We start from the raw sequence: 19,266 nt of genomic DNA, 5'->3' as shown, positions 1-19,266 counted from the left end.
CATCAGTCCTCATCCTTTCTGGAAGGGAATTAAAGATCTATTAGATTTTTGAATTGGCCTATAAAATGAGGAAAAGATTGAATCCTTAAAATAAATTTTGGATGCAAGGAACTAAAGCAAGACCAGTCTAAAACATGCCTTTAATGGAATTAGGGCTATCCACAGATGAAAATGCAGTGCATGCCTGCTGAGTTGCTTCAGTCATGTCCGACTCTCTGCGACCCTATTGTATGGACTGTAGCCCGCCAGGTTCCTCTGTCCAGGAAAGAATGTTGGAGTGGGTTGTCATGGCCTTCTCCAGGGGTCTTTCTGGCCTAGGGCTTGAACCTGCGTTTGTCTCTTGCGTTGGCCGACAGGTTCTTTACCACTACTACCACCTGGGAATACACAGCGGACCTTGCCTAACAAACAAGACTTTATTCAACTCAGTGTGCTAGGCACTGGGCAGTCCTGGAGGGACAGATATGCCTCAAGTTCTCTCAGAATCTGCAATCTAGTTGGAAAGATAAGGCTTTCATACAAACAACCTCCTAAGAGAAGAATTCCATTATCAATAAGTGAGTGGTTCAGAAGCTGGGAAGTTGAATCACTAAGAGGCAGGATGTCCGGAAGACGTGTAGAAATCAGCAAGGTGGAGGGACTTCCTTGGTAGTCCAGTGGCTAAGACTTCCCACTCCCAATACAGGGGACCTGGGTTCGATCTCTGGTCAGGGACCTAGATCCCACACACCGCAACTAAGAGGTGGCATGCTGAGACTGAAGATCCCGCATGTTGCAACTAAAAAGACAGATCCTACAGCTGCAGTGAAGATCGAAGATCCTGTGTGCAGCAATTAAGACCCGAGCCGTGCTAAGTTGCTTCAGTCGTGTCTGCGTGACCCCATGAACTGTATGTATGTAGCCTGCCAGGTTCCTCTGTCCATGGGGTTCTCCAGGCAAGAATACTGGAGCAGATTGCCATTCCCTTCTCCAGATCTTCCAGACCCAGGGATTGAACTGGTATGTCTTATGTCTAACCTGCATTAGCAGATGGGTTCTTTACCATTAGCGCCACCTGGGAAGCCCAGTACAGCCAAATAAATATATATATAAAAAGAAAATCAGCAAGGTGGAAAGGAAGAGACCAATAAGAGAGGGAATGCAGCTGAGAGGGAGAAACCCATGAGGCACTGCTCAGATGACAGAGCTGGCAGGAAGGTATGGCACGTGTATGTCCCAGGTGCCAGCCCGGGAACACGAATATCGCAAATGACCCAACGAGGGGCGCACCACTGGCAGTGGCTGAAGCCTTGGAGAGCCGGGCAGGCCCACTGTCTCACCATATGCTGCTGGAGCAGGTGGGCTGGGGGCCACAGGGAGCCCCCTTGTGCCCGACCACTCCTCCCTGCCCTTAGGGAGGAGCCCATCCTCCCCTCTCAAGGGCCAGCTGGGCAGGACCCTGCTCCCAACATGGTGCAGCCTTGCTGGAGACCCTTCTCTCCTCACTCAATCTCACCTGAGGGCCAGACTCTCACATTTTGTTTGATTCATTGGAAGCCTAGATTCCTCATTTTAGAGCCAGGAGATCACTGAGTATAATCATTTATTTGACAGATCTGGCAAAGGAGCCTGAGAGGTTTAGAGAGTTGCCCAATTATTTGAGAGCCAGTTAGATGCGAAAGAGTAAACCCAGGCCCTTCTGACCCCAGATCAGAATCTCTTCACCCAGCCCCTGGCCGCCTCCTCATCTACAGCTGCATCAGGTCCTCAGATCATGCCTGGGGCTGGCACTCCCAGGCCAGGAGAAAAATCTGGGCCTGTTAACACTGTACCTGTGAGGGCAAAATAGAGTAACTGATACATAAGGAGCTTTGGAGAACTTTTTATTGTTTAAAAATCATAATTGAAGCTTCAAAAAACATACAGCCTAACACATGTCCCAGTTCCGGTGCCCTACTCCCTGGAGGAGGGCACAGGGCTAGTCCTTCCCATCGTGCTGCCCACACCACTAGCCAGGACCCTGCCCTGGGGAGGCTGCCCGCCCGCCCGCCTGCCCCCGTGTGCTAAGTCACCGGCTGAGGAGGGGCCCTGGGATGAGGTAGGGTGACCGGCTCCCTGCACCCCTCACCCCCTGCACATAGCAGTCTGTGTGCCCCATGTGGGAAGAGGAGCCAGTTCCCTGGGCAGGGGACCCCCATGGGGGAAAGACAGAGCCAGTCCCCACTCACCCCACCCCTCCCCAGCCCCCCAGCTCAAGGGAAGCTGTCGTCGTCATCTTCTGCCATCTCCTTGGCAAACTCCAAGTCCTGCTGCTCCCGCTCTCGCCGCTCCTGGGGAAGAGGACCAGGGGGCGGGGGGGCTGAGGACCAGCCTGGGGCTCGTGGTCTGCACCCAGTCCGACCCACCCAGGCTGCTGAGGACCAGCCAGGCACTCACTTGGTCTGCACCCAGCCCGACCCACCCAGGCTTTCCAGAAACTTCCCCTTCCACCCAAAGCAGAAAGCAGCTTACCTCTGCAGACTCCAAGTCCTTGTTGTAGGATTTGGGAGGAAACCTCATGGCCTGAAGCACAATGGAGAGAGGAGTGAGTGAAGAGGAGGCAGGCACCTGGGCGCTAGGAAATGCACCGGACAGGTGACACTCCTCAGTTTAGTCTGCTGGGGCATGGTGACTAATGACCCGTGACACCACATGATAAACACTAAAAAGAAAATCCAGAGGGATAAACGACCAACCCTCTCAGTCAGGCAGGGAGGCGGACTGACAGTGAGAAGGAGGAAGAATGGATGGCCTATGGAAGCGGAAGGAAGGGCATTCTAGGCAGACATTCAAGGTGTGAGAGGTTAGGCTGGAGCTCAGTGGGGCCAGCTGGGAGGAGGGGAGAAGGGGGGGAGGGGCTGACGGGAGCGGTCCTGGGGAGTGAGGCTAGAGACACAGGGGACCAGTCACAAAGGGTCTTTCATGCACAGCGTTTGCCTGATTTCAGACAAAGTGATATGCCTGGTTTCCTGGGGGGAGAGACCAGGAAAAACAGTGTCCGACAGTACCAGCACCTGACCCACAAGGGCTTAGGAGCCTTTTGTGGACCAAGATGGTGGTCCCACCCTTTACACAATTCAAACTTAGCTAAGTGCCCCAAGACAGTGATTTCATCCAATCTCGACAACTCTGTGAAGCAGGCAGGGCAGGTAATACCTCCCTATCAGTCTCACAGATGGAGACATGGAGACTTCACAGAAGGTAAACGACTCAAATTTGGAACCAAATCCAGAACCGCGCACTCTAAACCCCAGTCTCATCCTCCCTGGCAACCAGACCCTTTAAGTGCACAGAGGCATTGTGGTCCCACAAGCCAAGTCCTTTGCCCCTCCTGGACCCCCAGTGCTTTAGAGACTGGGAGCCGGGCCCCAAACCAAACCGGTCTTCGCTAGGAGCCTGTGGGTGTGGCAGCGTGCTGCCCAGCTGGCTCTGCAGCTCAGGGCCCCTCACCTTGACAGACATGTTGTGAATATCCAGGCAGAAGGAAATGCGCTGGTGGAAGGCCAACTGGGGCTCGCGGGTGGAATAGATGTCAATCATCTCCTTGGACTGGACGTAGCCCTTCTCGTGGTTGATGCTGGCCTCAATGACGCCATCTCGAATGGCCTGCAGGCCCCAAAGGGAGGAGAAGTCACCAGAAAGTCCATCTTCTAAGTCTGAGAACATCCCGTCTCATCTCTTTGTCCTCGCTGATCTCTCCTACATTCATTCACACAGACACTCTGGCAACTTCCTGGCTTCACTGTAAGCTGGGCATGCCGCCGCTTTAGCCGTCAATCCCCTCCCACCCCGCGCCTGAAACAGCGTCTGCGGCCCCCGAACCAGGCCCACCTTGGCGACAATGAACTCTGCATCCTCTGGGCTATCAAGCTGCAGCTTCTGGGCGATGTCCGCCAAGGAGATGCGGGAATAGGAGAGGCTGATCATGCGCACACCTGGGAGGAGGGGCGCGGGGACGACAGGCTGGGCACAGACCCTTCACCTGCCCGGGCAGCCACAGTGCTGTCCCAGCCCCAGAGAAGCAGAGTCCCAGTCCTGCTTCCAGGCTCCCTCAGACCCTGACCCACACTTGTCTTTTTTTTTTAAGTGATCAGGTTACCTTTTCTTTTTTCTAGTTTGGCTGCACTGGGTCTTTGTTACAGTGCAAGGGCTTCTCACTGCAGCGTGTGGGCTTAGCTGCCCCGCAGCACGTGGGACCTTTGTTCCCTGACCAGGAACTGAACCCGCGTCCCCCACCCTGGAAGGCAGATTCTCAAGGCCGACCCACACCTGTCTTGATGACGTTGTGCCGCAGTCGGATGATGAGGGTGTAGGTCCCATCTGCTTGGAACTTCTCCCCAAACTGATCCAGGACCTGGTTGAACTTGGCTAGGTTTCCTGTCCTGACAGCTGCGGTGGGGAGAGGAGTGGGTCAGATGCTGCCCGTGGCGCATACACCAGAGGGGACACAGTGCTGGGGGGCGGCACGCCCTGGGAGGGGACCAGCCTTACCCTGGGTCAGAAGGAAGTAGGGCATGAGTGAGCGCTTGAGGGATGGTTGACGGAACTGCAGCCGGTCTGGGATCTCCCCCAGCAACAACTCCACCACAATCAGAAGCTTGTGCACCTGGAAGGCAGTGGGCAGGGAGCCCACAGGGTGAGAGGAGAAAACCAAGGGGGCTTCAACTCAGCCAGACACACAGGAAAAGAAGGACGGCGGCACTGGACTGGGCCCATGAGAGAGGAAAACACCCTCAAGCTGTGCTGCATGTGGAACTGAGGCTCTGCCTTGGGATCAGGCCCTGGGAGCCTCTGACCCTCTGACTACACCAGGCCCTCAGCTTCATTTCACTTAGCCAATCAGTGCACAATGCTCCAAAACGGCAAAGCTCCAAATTACAGGCTGGATGGGCAGGTTCTATGGCTCAGAACCAGTGAGGAAGCAGGGCCCAGAGGCCTCGGGGATGGGATGCAAGTCAGCCTAAAGATGCTGGTTACGGAGGTGAACCGTATGTAAGCTAGTCATCTGGGTAGAGGAAGCAGCACAGGAAAGGGCCTGCAGAGCCTCAGTGAATGAGCTGGGTATGAGGGACAGGGTTGCCTAGGAAACCGGGTCCCTCCTCCTGATGCAGCACCCTGCAAGGGAGACTGTGGGAGGAGGGGATGACTTTCCCCACAAGCAAGAGGGACAGGAGCCCAGACAGCTAAACTACGGGCAAGCAAGTGTCACAAAGGAGGCGAGGGGTTAAAAATGCGGGTGGGTGATGGTGCCCACAGCTGGGCAGGGAGGGCCCCGCCTTCTGGGGTGGTCCCCTCGCTCACCACTACTCTGTCCCTCTGCGTACTCCATGAGTGAGGGGAAAGCCACGGTGATGGCAGAAATTAACATGAGCTCTGAGGATTCTTTTAAGCAATGGCAGACTGGTACTTTTTTGGCCACACCTTACAGCATGCAGGATCTTAATTCCCTGACCAGGGACAGAACCTGTGCCCCCTGCACTGGGAACGCAAAGTCTTAACCACTGGATCATGAGGGAAGTCCCAAGCTTGAGAAATCTGATGAAGCAGAAAAAGGAGGGAGAATGATTCAGCCAAGGGGACAGGCTGGAGAAGAGGCCAGTGTACTTGAGGAGGTGAGGGGGTCTGTCAGGAGGGATGCCTGGGGCACGTCTTGGGATGCCCAGTTCTGAGTGCCAAGCTGAGTTCTGAGCTCGGAGACAGAATGCCAGTCTTTACTTGCTAGCTAAAAATGTCGAGTCTCTGGATTCCTCCTCCCTAGAATGGGTGTAATAATAATACTACCTGAACTACCAGATCCACAAAACTCACAATACTTTACTGGGTAGGAAATGGGAAAAATGCAAGCTTTCTGGACCAGGTAGACCAGCCAGGACCTCCACTGAGTCAGGCAGGGGAAGCTGGGCTGGCAGAGGGGAGGACGGTGACCAGCAGTGTCAGTGGCTCAAACAAGGGTGCGGGCGCCATCAGAGAGGAGATGACTACCAAAGGCGTCAGGCAAATCAACAGACGGCTCAGTGACAGGGAAGGTGGGGACAAGTCCAAGATGACCCAAGGCTTCTATGCAGATCAGGAGAGCAAGAAGCACTGTAAATGGCACACAGGCGGGTCTGGACAAGGTCAGTGTGAGGAGCCAGCAAGTATCTTAATGGAGATGTGTGTTGAGAAGTGGAATTTGCAGGTCTGGGTTTGTGAGAGGGCTCAAAACTTGTATTATGGGCAGAACTGGGAACCCCCAGATTTTTATGGTGAAGTCCTAACCTGAGTACCCCAGAATGTGACTGGATTTGGAGCTAGAACCTTTAAAGAGGTTTATGAAGGGAATATGAAGTCATGTGAGTGGGCCCTAATCCAATTATGATTGGGGTCCTTACAAGAAGAACTAGAGATACAGATATGCACGGAAGGAAGACCATTTGGAGATGGCAGAAGATGGACAACTCCAAGCAAAAGAGAAGCTCCTAGAACAACCTGGCCACACTGACATCCTGAATTTGGACTTCTCACCTCCAGAAATAGAACGAAATAAATTTCTGCTGTTTAAGCCAGCCAGTCTTCTTACAGCAACCCGGGCAGATTAAGACAGATTAATGGACTTTGGTGATGCATTGTGGCGGAGAGAGCTAAGCCGTGAAAACAAATGAGATTCCCCCAAGGCGAGAACGTGGAACAGTTACGGATGGTACACTTTCAGCGTGCTCTGCTTCAGATGCCATGTTAAACTCCACATCTGTCTCTACCCATTCTCACCTGCCCTGTTTTTACTTAAAGCTAGCTCTCCACTTGGGCTCTCTAGCCCATTCCTCCTACCTCTTCCCAGGCCTCGGCTCATCACCCATCTGCTTCAGCCTCTCTGGGTGGGAAGTTCTCCCACCTCTGCTTCTTCACCGCTCGAGCAGCCCTTCCACCTCTTTCCTGGCTCCTTCACCAACAGTCCACGGGCAAGACCTCACTCCAGCTCCCTCTGCTCCTTCTTGCAACCTGGGTCTGCCACAGAAAACTCTGAGACCTTATCCATCCACAGCAAAATCTGGTTTGAAAACACCGCTTTACCCAATGAGACCTCTCCTTGGTGTGCACCACAGCCTGTATGTCAATTACGTACATTTTTACTGATTTTTAGAAGAAGGTTTAGTGTGTGTCCTACATTGTAAGCAATCTTACATTCTGCAATGTACCTTATGTGTCTGAAAAACCACCCCTTTCTATGAAAATTCAACCTATCTTTCAAAAACCAGATCAAATATAACTGTTTAAAGATTTATTTTACCACAACTAAATTTGCCTTTCTCTGAACTGCTGAACTAAAACCAAAGCTCCTACCAAACTGAGGTGGTCGGTGTACATGCTCATCCTGCTCTCTTTCAAGGGCTAGGAGGTGCCTGTGTGTGAGTGTGGGAGCAGTCATCTGTGGATGGGAAAGCTGGGTCCTAATTCTGGCTGCTAGGCTCTGTGATTTTACACAGCCCTCAAGCCATTCTGCTTCAGGTGTTCTGATTCCATCTCTGAGTGCGAATACCATTTCTAATCCTTCTTTTCTATCCCTCACAGTGCCCAGTATCAAGGTCAGCACTCAAGAAATATACCTGGGGACTGACAGCTCTGACGTGGCAGAGGTTTGCCTCCACCTGAGTCGGCCACCTTAAGGAGGGCCCTGGGTTCCCTGGCCACAGACACCACTGCTCCCAAAGGGGCACCTGAGGGACCAGGTAAAGAGTCCAGAGCTAATCAACACAAACAAGACCCTTGCATGAAAAGACTACAGGATCTTCTGGGGAGTCAGGAATATTTAAAACCTACCTACCAGGGAGAAGACTGGGGATATATATGGCCAGAGGTGCAGGCAGTGTCTGCCTAAGGTGCCCTGAACAACGTTATGTGGAAACAGACATGTGATGCCACCTTTAGGGTACGAAGACAAAGTAAAGATGCTTTCCTGGCTCCTCAGATGGGGAAACAGCACTAACGTGGTATCAGATGAGTAAGGGGGTCAAAGGGGAGAGAGAGCTGCTGCTCACCGTCTGTTTGAAGCCGACAGCTGTGTGCTGAGGGGCCTTCCGAAGGGCATTGGTCATTGTTCTTCGGGCCTCTGAGTACTCCAGCTGGATGGCTTTGATGCGCCCTGGGTGTGAGAAGAGGAGAGCTGATCAAGATGAGAGCGTTATCCAAACCCTGGTCCTCCACAAACCAGAGCACCTCTTAGGCACCACGGGCACCACATTCTTAGCCAATTTGTGCCGAGTGAGCCTGAGACGCCTCCTGGCTGGGGCGGGCCCTGCTCACCTGTGTAGTAGAGGTACCTCGCCCACTCGTTGTTGTTGGCCTGCTCGGGGAACACAGACTTGGACACCAGCTTCTCGGCCTGGTCGTACAGGCTGTAGTGCAGGTAGTTCCGCAGCAGGAGGTTCAGCAGTGTGGCCTGCCCGTCTGTGTCATGCCGCAGTGTGGCGGTCCGGAGCCGAGCGTGCAAGAAGCTTCAAGAAGGGAAGAGATGAGGTCAAAGGCCTCCAGTAACAACTCTGAATAGTCAACTAGTAACGCACCAGTGTGGGTGCACAGAGGACCTGCACTCAGATGGGGGAGACAGACAACTCTCATGATGAATAAGCGTACCGTGAGGCCTGACAAAAGGTGGGCGTGGGGGGTGACACAGAAATCACGGTAAGTGCGATAGGGGCACAGGACAGGAGGGAGCTGTGGCTTTAAACAGACCGGTCAGGGTAGGACTCACTGAGAAGGTTACAGTTAAGCACAGGCTTGAAGGACGCAGGGAGGAGGGCACTCTCAGCCAAGGGAAGTGTGCGCCCGTGGAAGAGCGAGGCATCGGGGAGCGGGGGGGCCCAGACCCTATGAGGCCTCAAAAGCTTTTATCAGGAGGGCTTTTCCCTGAGGGGAATGGGGAGCCAGCGCAGGTTCCAAGCAGAGGAGTGAAAGGCTTTCCAGCCTGTCCTTATACCTTTTTTTAAAAAAAAAACCCTTTTATTTTACATTGGAGCACAGCCAATTAACAACGCTGTGATAGTGTCAGGTGAAAACAAAGAACTCAGCCATACTGCCCCCGTACCTCTGACCCAGAGGTCAGAGGTAGGAGGAGCCTGGGGGCAGGACTTAGCAGGCCAGTGGTCATCTCTGCCTCAGCCTCTCAAGCCCTCCTGCAGCTCAGGGTGTGTTAGCCGTCACCCCCACTTCCTGCTGGGCCCTTAGCGCCTCCCAGGCCTCGGCCCCCTGCAAGTCCACAGCTCTGTGCAGCGCCTGACCATGTTGCTGACCCTGAAGGCCGCGAGTGAGACCCCTGGCCACCGGTACCTGCGCACCACATCCAGCTTATCCAGGAACTCATAGACCCGGGCGTGATAATAGTAACACTTGGCAGCCACAAGGTCCAAGGCCCGGCGGTTCTGAGTGCTGATCTTCTGCATCAGGTCATCAGAAATCTTCTGTGCCTGGGGAGGCAGCCAAAGGAGAGTCAAGCGGCGCTTCAAAATTCAAGCACGGAGCTACCACAAGAGCCAGCAAGCCCCTCCCAGGCATATATCCAAGAGAGCTGGAAACGTATGTTCACGTAAAAGCCTGCACACGAACATTTATATCAGCGTTTTTCACAATAACCAGTAAGTGGAACCGGCCCCAGTGCTTATCATCCAATCAATGGTTAAACAAAATGCGGTATATCCATGTGATGAAATAGTACTCCTCCATAGAAAGGAACAGAGTACAGATACACGCTACAACATGGATAAACCTAGAAAACCCTAAGCTACAGAAAGAAGTCAGACACAAAAGGCACAGAGTATCCATGGGACACAAAGTATTAAAAGATTACTGGGCTGTGGGGAGGGGAGAACAAGGTGTGATTACTAACAGGTACGGTATTTTTCTTTGTGGGGGGCGGTGGGGGTTGGTGGGGTAGTGACTAAGCTTGTCTGGAATTAGACAGGAGGGCAGTTGTACAACCTTGTGAATACACAAAAAAGCCATCGAAATCTAGACTTTCAAGTGGGTGAATTATAGCTAAAGAGCAACCAATCAAACAAAAACCAACCAGTGGCAAAGCAAGGAAAAAATAAAACAGAAGACTGAGGCATAAGACCTGTCACCTCCTGGGTGTGCCCCGGGAAAGAAGCTGAGCCTGCCAGGGCAGCTGCCCCAGCTGGAGGCGGTGCTGGAAGAGTCGTATCCACAATGGAGTCTTTCAGATCCACAGTAAGAGCTGCCATTTATTAACATGTAGGGAATGCTGACTTTGTGCAGGTCATTGTGCCAAGTTATTTTTCAAATGTATTATTTTCACTTAATACTAATGATAAACTTGTAAGAATGGCAGCTCGTCTTATTTTACACACAGCTGGAAGAAATCAACTTGCCTAAGGTACAAATGGGATTTGAAGCCAGGTCTTTCTGCCTCCAAATCTACTCTTTCCAAAGCATCCCCCACCCAGGGACTGCGCCACAGAGAGGCAGAGTGGCTATGGGCAGGCCTTTCCCAGAGCCGGAGCAGGAGTTGAGGGGTCTTCCTCGGATGTGGGGCTGGGCGCATCCTCATGCTGGGGAAGAGTCTGGGGGGCAGTGAATGACCCAGTGATGATCTATTTCTTCACAAGAGGCGATCCCCCCCACTAACCCCACGCACTGCCTGGGGTGCGTTAGTCACACGCTCTGGTCTTGGATACCTCTTTGTAGCGCTTGCTGTTCATCAGGAAGATGACCATGAGAAGCTGGAGGTAGGCTTCCACTTCAGGCAGGAGGGGAGCCGACGCAGCTTTTCCTGTGCGGGGACGGAACTGTAAATCGGCTTCTGTGTCCATGGGCTAGGAGAGGACGTGAGTTACCGTGGAAGAGCTCAGTCAGATCAATACACCAGGAATTTCTTAAGCACTCACTATTATTTCAACAGAGATTTACTAAGTGCCCACTGTGTGCCAAGATTTTTCTGGGTGCTGGGGATACAAAAATATTGAAGGGAGTCAAAAAGGCTGGCGATAAAATCAATACAGAAAAGAGTTACAGAGGTATAACATCCTTATAGAAGAGAACGGGGACAGAAAGGATGATGTAAGGACCCCTCAGAGAACCTACAATCTAACTAGAGATTAAACCACCATACCTGAAACCACTGCAAATTCTGTCAGGCAGGGTTTAATAAAGTGATATACTTCTAGAGATGAGATCAAGAATAATGAGACAGGGAGTTCCCTGGTGGTCTAGTGGCTGGGATTCTAGGTTTCACTGCTGTGGCCTGGGTTCAACGCCTGGTCGGGGAATTGAGTTACGCAAGCTGTGAGGCTTGGCCAAAAAAGAATAATGAGACAAAAAAAAAATTTTTTTGGTGGTAATAAAGAAATTTAGGGGGAAATTGACATATATATAGTATTTATTTTCAGACCTAGTCACTAAAACTGGAATAATGTGTAACAGATCAAAAAATGATCTTGGTGGGGGACTTCAGAGATGTACATGTTAAAAAATATTCCAGGCAGGGCTGGGGGAGGGTGCTTTTCCCCTTTCCCAGACAGTAAAGTCTTACTGTCCACCTCAGGGGATTTCCTGAGTTTTACATCTACGAAACAGATTGTAAGCATACAGAATTTTAGGGAGGTGAAGGTAGCTGAAGGGCCAATGAAGTTTAACAAGGGGCAGGACTTGAACTGTACCATGAATGATAAGAGAAGTTTTGCAGTCAGAAAGGAAAAGGAGAGGTTTCTCCTGGCATGCAGACAACCACCACCAGCAAACTAACGTCATCAACATGCACTCTGTGCCACACACTATTCTAAGAGCCTTCCCCGTCTTCCTCAGCAACTGCCCCACAACATGCCCCCAGAGGTGTTCATCACATACATCAGACGAGGCCCAGGGAAGTCAGGTCAGACACCAAATGGTAGAGCTGGGATTACAAACTCAACCTTCCCCCAAAACCTGTGCTCTTAACCACGGTTCTCTTTTGGGTGGGGCCACACTGCAGGGCATGTGGAATCTTAGTCCGCCGTCCAAGGATCCAACTACAACCCCTGCAGTGGAAGCAAGGAGTCTTAACCACTGGGCCACCGGGGAAGCCCCTTAACCACTGTTCTCTACATCCTCCATGGTGAAGCTTCAGAGGCAGAGAGATGGTAGAACCTTCTCCTAGGCCCTATGTTGGGAGTGGTGGGAAATGAATGTAGTTGGAAGGGTCCTGATTCTCAGATCCTTTTTCTGACTCAGAATAAGGACCCTACAGGGCAGAAGGATGGTCCCCCTGTTAGAGGGCAGATGAGTTATTTAGAGGGGCTGCTTTGCTTCGTGTCTCTGCTGTGGCAGGTAATGAGACAGGTCTCCAGGATGGGACACAGCTACCCAGGGTGGAATGTGTGTCCCTGTGTGTCTCAAGCCAAGCCCACACTCCTGTGCCAGCCTGACTCCACTCACCTCTTCCAGGAAGGGTAGCAAGAAGTCTCGAGTAGCATTGTTGGAAGTGAAGAAGCCGTGCACGGCCTTGTACAGAACGTAGTGGTTGAGGCGGCGGGACGTGGAAGGCAGCATCCGCAGGGCCCGCAGCACAAACCGAGGCTCCTTGCCCGACACTGCCTTCTCCAGCTGTTTCACGTGCTCCTTGATGTCTGTGGAGGAGCAGGGGAGGAAAAATGTGAATTCCAACTCCTCCTACCCCTCCGCCACTCCAGCCAAGCAGTCTTAGGAAGCCTCTTACAAATGTCAGGATGTGGCCAGTCCCCTCTTTTGCTCTGACAGGGTTGAGCAATACTTATGGATGCCATATGCTGATTTTAAGACATAACCAAGAGACACAGAAAAATAAAGCTGGGTTGGGGAAGAAGTAGAGAGTGACATAAAAAGGAAAAAAAAAAAAAAAAACAATGAAAAACAAAAACACGTGGGAATTTAGCAGATCTTCAAATAGGAAAACACTCTCCAAATGCGAACAATGGGAGAAATCACGCACCTACACACACACAAGACTGAAAGAACTTCGTAGAAAAAGCAAACAAACAAAATCCTTCTAATAACTGTAGCAAAAGAAAAGTATCTGCAACAAATGTGGCCAGAATGCATATTCAATAAAGAGCTTGTAGAAAGGATTAAAATAAATACAAATGAGTATGAATGGTCAGTATGAAAAGAGGAATGACAAATAGACATGAAAAATGCTTCATTAGTATTCAAATAACCACGAATGAAAACATTTTTCAATAACCATTCTAACAGTATTTGAAAAATGATAACATACAGAGTATAGGGGTGACCAGGACATTTCTGTTTGCATAATGTGAATCAGTACAGTTTTCCTGCACATATCTACCAAGGACCTTAAAAATATTTATCCTTTCAACTCAGGGATCTATACTGAATGAGTAATTATAGAAATAGATCAAATACGTGGGCAGAGATGATGGCTGCAAAGCTATTTATAATGGAGGAAAATGGAAACAAATGTCCAGAAATAAGGGAGCACCATCAATTGGTAGCTTCTCAGTTTCCCTTGTATTCGTATTCCTTTGTATTAGAATAGGAGCTGATGCAGTCAACACTATCACATCCTCAAACCACCACCCAGGAGCATAACTTTGCTTATTTCAATGTTTTTGAGCTAGTTTCTCATGTAGTTAAGCAGAGAGAAAATCCAATGAATAGTCCTATCCTACTTGATCCAGAAGTGGGAAATGGCACCAGGGTCACAGTGGGGAGTCTTCACTCTACCCACTCCAAATATGGACAGGATGCTCTAAGTTGGAAAAGTGAAATATAAACTTGGAGGAACAAGAGGAGGATGGAAACAGAACAGGCACCAAGGAAAAGAGAAATGGGGGACTTGGCATATAGTTTAGGTGGGAGGTGAGTATCAGGAACTCAAACAAATGACAACTAAAAAGTTGAAAGTGTATCATGTGTTTTAACTCTTTAGAAACAGAGCAGGAGTAAGTGTTTGAAGGGAGAGAAACACGAGATAGGATCGTTTGGCCAGCTCAATTAGAGAGCAACGAGGAAGCAAGATACTAAGCAGAAAGGGCTCTCTTAGCGGAGTCTGTTAAAGTTGGTTAAGACAACAGAAATCATTCTTAAAACACAGGAATCAGTATTCTGTGTTATTCTTATCCCCCTTCAAAGATAAATACAGACACTGGTTTTTATAGAGATCGGTCATGCACTGGGATCACTAGAATCAGTCTGATGAGATATAAGTGGAATAATAAGGTAAGAGGAGAGAACTTAGAAGAGGGAGTCTATGGGCCCAGTGAGACCTAATTCTAGATGCAATTCCCCGTGGAGGGAAGGTGTGTGAGAAGGGAGGAGTCCAGAGTCTAGAGAGACTGTTCAGTTATCCGGGCCGCGGTCGGGAGTGTCAGGGTAGCGGGAGCAGGCACTTGGGGGTGATCCCAAGGAACCCCCAAGTCACGGTGGTGGAGGCTACGCTGGGGTCCCAAAGAGAGGCTACATCATCGGGTGCTGTCACCCATGATCAGGGCACGTCCCCGGCCCAAGCTCTCGTACCCTCCAAGGTGACGGTGTCCAGCTCTCGCTGGGAGTGCTCAGCCGTCGCAGCCGCCGTCTTGCCAGCGGTCTCCCCGGTTGATCCGCCACCCGCCGCTGCCTCCTCTTTCATCTCCACATCCTGGGGGGCCGGGGGCGGCGGTGGTTCTTGTTCCCCTCCGCCGGGCGGTGGCTTCGCCTTGTCCGCGCCGCGGCGCCGCGCCGAGCCCTCCTGCTTCATGGCGCCCGGGGTCGCGGCCTAGTCCGGGGACCGAGGCCGGGGCCTCGCGTAAACCCTCGCACCGGAGACCAGGAACCGAGCCGGGCCTGCACACGAGCGCGGGCTCGCGTCGGGCCGCACGATGACGGAGCAGCTGCAAACCCCTTCCCGGCGCTGGGCCTTCTGGGAAACGACAGGCAGGGCTGGTCGATGGCCGAGTCATCAAAGGGGGAAAAAGTCAACCACCGAGACGCATGATGGAGGCGGATCTCCACGGAAGGAGCGGGGAGGAGCTTCTTTGAGTCTGTAAGGCTTGTTTTAGAGTGCTCCACTGTGTTGATTTTCTTGCTTGCATCTCTCACATTGTACTTCCGTGAATGTCCACAAGAGGTCCACAAGCGGTCACATCAGGCTCCAGCTGGGTTACAGCGGAGCACCCCACCCAGCAAAGAGAGGGTAGGACCTACCGGAACGCAGGGCGTTTTGACGCCATGAGTTGCTGGGCGGGTTTCATGCTTAAACTCTCAGTTTGCCCCCGGCAGAGTTCACTTTCGAGAGCCACGAGGCTGGTCCTCAACCGTAGCCCGGTGCATCGGGCACGAGAGAAGAAAAGAATCTGCGGAGGGTTGTGGAGCTAGGATGTTGTTCAGTCACTTGGTCTGTCCGATTCTTTGCGACTCCATGAACTGCAGCACGCCAGACTTCCCTGCTCATCGCCGTTTCCTGGAGTTTGCCTGGCGTGCTGCTATCCATGGGGTCGAAAAAAGACTCGGACACGACTGAGCAACTGAGCAACAACAAATGTCCACTGAGTCGGTGATGACACCCAAACATCTTATCCTCTGTCGCCTCCTTATCGTGCCCTCAATCTTTCCCAGCATCAGGGTCTTTTCGTGTTATTCGGCTCCTGGCATCAGGTGGCCAAAGTATCGGAGCTTCAGCTTCAGCATCAGCCCTTCCAATGAATAGTCGGGGTTGATTTCCTTTAGGATTGACTGGTTTGATTTCCTTGCTGTCAAAGGGATTCTCAAGAGTCTCTTCCAGGACCACAACTGGAAAGTATCAGTTCTGTTGGATTTGAAATAAAACTGAACTGGAGACGACAGAGAATCCTATGGGATTCAGAGTTTGAAAAGTAAAAGTGAAAGTCACTGGATTGGGTAGCCTTTCTCTTCTCCAGGGGATCTTCCCAACCCAGGGGTCGAACCCAGGTTTACCTGCTGCATTGCAGGCGGATTCTTTACCAGCTGAGCCACAAGGCAAACCCATCTGTGTTTAGCTAGTGCTGAAAATAAAGCATAAAATCCGCAGCGGAGGAATGCGGATAGGAGAGTGTCGATCAGTTCAGTTGCTCAGTCGTGTCCGACTCCTTGCGACCGCATGAACTGCAGCACACCAGGCCTCCATGTCCATCACCAACTCCCGGAATTTACTCAAACTCATGTCCGTTGAGTCAGTGATGTCATCCAACCATCTCATCCTCTATCATGTCCCCTTCTCCTCCCGCCTTCAATCTTTCCCAGCTAGGGTCTTTTCAAATGAGTCACTTTTTCACATCAGGGGCCAAAGTATTGGAGTTTCCAATGAATATTCAGGACTGATTTCCTTTAGGGTGAACTGGTTGGATCTCCTTGCAGTCCAAGGGACTCTCAAGAGACTTCTCCAACACCACAGTTCAAAAGCATCAATTCTTCCGCGCTCAGCTTTCTTTATAGTCCAACTCTCACATTCATACATGACCACTGGAAAAACCATAGCTTTGACTAGACAGACCTTTGCTGGCGAAGTAATGTCTCTGCTTTTGAATATGCTATCTAGGTTGGTCATAACTTTTCTTCCAAGGAGCAAGTGTCTTTTAATTTCTTGGCTGCAGTCACCATCTGCAGTGATTTTGGAGCCCCTCAAAATAAAGTCTGTCACTGTTTCCATTGCTTCCCCATCTATTTGCCATAAAGTGATGGGACCAGATGCCGTGATCTTAGTTTTCTGAATGTTTAGTTTCAAGCCAACTTTTTCACTCTCCTCTTTCACTTTCATCAAGAGGCTCTTTAGTTCTTCTTCATTTTCTGCCATAAGGGTGGTGTCATCTACATATCTGAGGTTATTGATATTTCTCCCTGCAATCTTGATTCCAGCTTGTGCTTCATCCAGCCCAGCGTTTTTCATGGTGTACTCTGCATATAAATTAAATAAGCAGGGTGACAATATATAGCCTTGACATACTCCTTTCCCTATTTGGAACTAGTCTGTTGTTCCATGTCCAGTTTTAACTGTTGCTTCTTTACCTGCACATACAGATTTCTCAGGAGGTAGGTCAGGTGGTCTGTTATTCCCGCCTCTTTAAGAATTTTCCACAGTTTGTTGTGGTCCACACAGTCAAAGTCTTTGGCATAGTCAATAAAGCAGAAGTAGATGTTTTTCTGGACCTCTCTTGATTTTTTGATGATCCAACGGATGTTGGCAATTTGATCTCTGGTTCCTCTACCTTTTCTAAATCCAGCTTGACCACCTGGAAGTTCATGGTTCACGTGCTGTTGAAGCCTGGCTTGGAGAATTTTGAGCATTACTTTGCTAGACTGTGAGAGGAGTGCAATTGTGCGGTAGTTTGAGCATTCTTTGGCATTGCTTTTCTTTGGGATTAGAATAAAACTGACCTTTTCCAGTCCTGTGGCCACTGAGTTTTCCAAATTTTCTGGCATATTGAATGCAGCACTTTCACAGAATCATCTTTTAGAATTTGAAATAGCTCAACTTGAATTCCATCACCTCCACTAGCTTTGTTTGTAGTGATGCTTCCTAAGCCCCACTTGACTTCACATTCCAGGATATCTGGCTCTAGATGAGTGATCACACCATCGTGATTATCTGGGTCATGAAGATATCTTTTGTATAGATCTTCTGTGTATTCTTGCCACCTCTTCTTTATATCTTCTGATTCTGTGAGGTCCATACCATTTCTGTCCTTCATTGTGGCCATCTTTGCATGAAGATGCAAATTTGGTATCTCTAATTTTCTTGAAGAGAACTCTAGTCCATTCTATTGTTTTCCTTTATTTCTTTGCATTGATCACTGAGGAAGGCTTTCGTATCTCTCCTTGTTATTTTTTGGAACTCTGCTTTCAGATGGGTATATCTTTCCTTTTCTCCTTTGCCTCTCGCTCCTCTTCTTTTCACAGCTATCTGTAAGGCCTCCTCAGACAGCCGTTTTGCCTTTTTGCATTTCTTTTCCTCCTGTACAATGTCATGAACATCCATCCATACTTCTTTAGGCGCTCTGCCTATCAGATCTAATCCCTTGAATCCATTTCTCACTTCCACTGTATGATTTTCAGGGATTTGATTTAGGTCATACCTGAGTGGTCCAGTGTTTTTCTCTACTTTTTAAAATTTAAGTCTGAATTTGGCAATAAGGAATTCATCATCTGAGCCACAGTCAGCTCTCAGTCTTGTTTTTGCTGACTGTATAGAGCTTCTCCATCTTTGGCTGCAAAGAATGTAACCAATCTGATTTTTGTATTGACCATCTGGTGATGTCCATGTGTAGAGTCTTCTCTTGTGTTGTTGGAAGAGGGTGTTTGCTATGACCAGTTCGTTCTCTTGGCAAAACTCTATTAGCCTTTGTCCTGCTTCATTCTGTACTCCAAGGCCAAATTTGCCTGTTACTCCAGGTATTTCTTGACTTCCTACTTTTGCATTCCAATCCCCTATAATGGAAAGGACATCTTTTTGGGTGTTAGTTCTAGAAGGTCTTGTAGGTCTTCATAGAACCATTCAACTTCAGCTTCTTCAGCATTACTGGTCAGGGCATAGACTTGGATTACTGTGATATTGAATGGTTTGCCTTGGAGACGAACAGAGATCATTCTGTCATTTTTGAGATTGCATCCAAGTACTGCATTTCATCTCGGACTTTTTTTTCGGGGAGAGTGTATTTGGGTGTAATTACTTCAGTGTAATAAAATTTAGGAGTCTGGTCTCTATGAGACCCAGGGATAGCATATTTAGGGGGCGGGGTGGTAAAAAATCAGCTTCAGAATGTGGTATGCTGGAAGCTCTGCTCTGGGCTGTGGTGTATTGTGAGGCTGGAGGAAACAGAGAGGCTTCAGGGGTCCTCTGGGGAGATGATATGCATCCAGACAGACACTGTAGTGAAATGGGGAACAGAGTACTAGTGCTTAAGGAGCACCTAAGTGTTCTTGCCTGGAGAATCCCAGGGACGGGGGAGCCTGGTGGGCTGCCGTCTCTGGGGTCGCACAGAGTCGGAAATGACTGAAGCGACTTAGCAGCAAGAGTCCCCTTGGGAAACTGGACCTGAAACCCCATCTACTCCTTCAAAGGGCTACTCCAATGATTCTGCAGGAGTATACAGATTCCAGTTTCCTAAGACACAAAAAGCAAAAAACTCCTTTCCTATCTTGGAGCTTTTATCTCTCCCGTAAATGGAAGGCCTGCGTTTAGACCAGGTCAGACCCTGCAAGGCAACCTAGCCCTGCTGTAAGGTCCTAGAGGGCAGAGAATGTTTTGACCATATTCTCCTTTATATTTTTACAGAGAAAGGATATTCTTTG

At 50.0% G+C, this 19,266-nt stretch overlaps 1 protein-coding gene across 2 annotated transcripts; it reads right to left on the bottom strand.

Annotated features, from left to right (window-relative positions):
• Positions 1-1,845: 1,845 nt before the first annotated feature.
• On the bottom strand, positions 1,846-14,883 carry PSMD3 (proteasome 26S subunit, non-ATPase 3). 2 transcript variants are annotated; one of them, XM_027974595.2, is made up of 12 exons: positions 14,500-14,883; positions 12,421-12,611; positions 10,686-10,823; positions 9,322-9,458; positions 8,299-8,489; positions 8,034-8,137; positions 4,510-4,624; positions 4,288-4,407; positions 3,850-3,953; positions 3,469-3,624; positions 2,491-2,541; positions 1,846-2,309 (listed from the first exon to the last, which is right to left on the bottom strand). In XM_027974595.2, exons 1-12 carry the CDS (start codon positions 14,717-14,719, stop codon positions 2,232-2,234), a joined length of 1,605 nt encoding a protein of 534 aa, XP_027830396.1. In that variant the 5' UTR covers positions 14,720-14,883; the 3' UTR covers positions 1,846-2,231. The 2 variants fall into 2 exon arrangements, with proteins under 2 accessions (XP_027830396.1, XP_060251566.1); XM_060395583.1 differs by having other exon boundaries at positions 1,846-2,541.
• Positions 14,884-19,266: the final 4,383 nt, after the last annotated feature.

The sequence above is a fragment of the Ovis aries genome, chromosome 11 (assembly GCF_016772045.2).
Source record: "Ovis aries strain OAR_USU_Benz2616 breed Rambouillet chromosome 11, ARS-UI_Ramb_v3.0, whole genome shotgun sequence".
Classification (NCBI taxonomy): Eukaryota; Metazoa; Chordata; class Mammalia; order Artiodactyla; family Bovidae; genus Ovis; species Ovis aries.
The sequence above is the reverse complement of the archived record's forward strand: the minus strand, read 5'-3'. Positions and strand labels throughout refer to the sequence as shown.

Bases quoted from the DNA above. Each gene is read 5' to 3' on its own strand.
- PSMD3 (XM_060395583.1), bottom strand. From the start codon at position 14,719: ATGAAGCAGGAGGGCTCGGCGCGGCGCCGCGGCGCGGACAAGGCGAAG. The intron at 4,625-8,033 runs GTGAGCAGCAGC...ACTGCCTTCCAG, and splicing joins CTGTCGGCTTCAAACAGACG to GTGCACAAGCTTCTGATTGT. The intron at 3,954-4,287 runs GTGTGGGTCGGC...CCCTCCTCCCAG, and splicing joins GCACAACGTCATCAAGACAG to GTGTGCGCATGATCAGCCTC.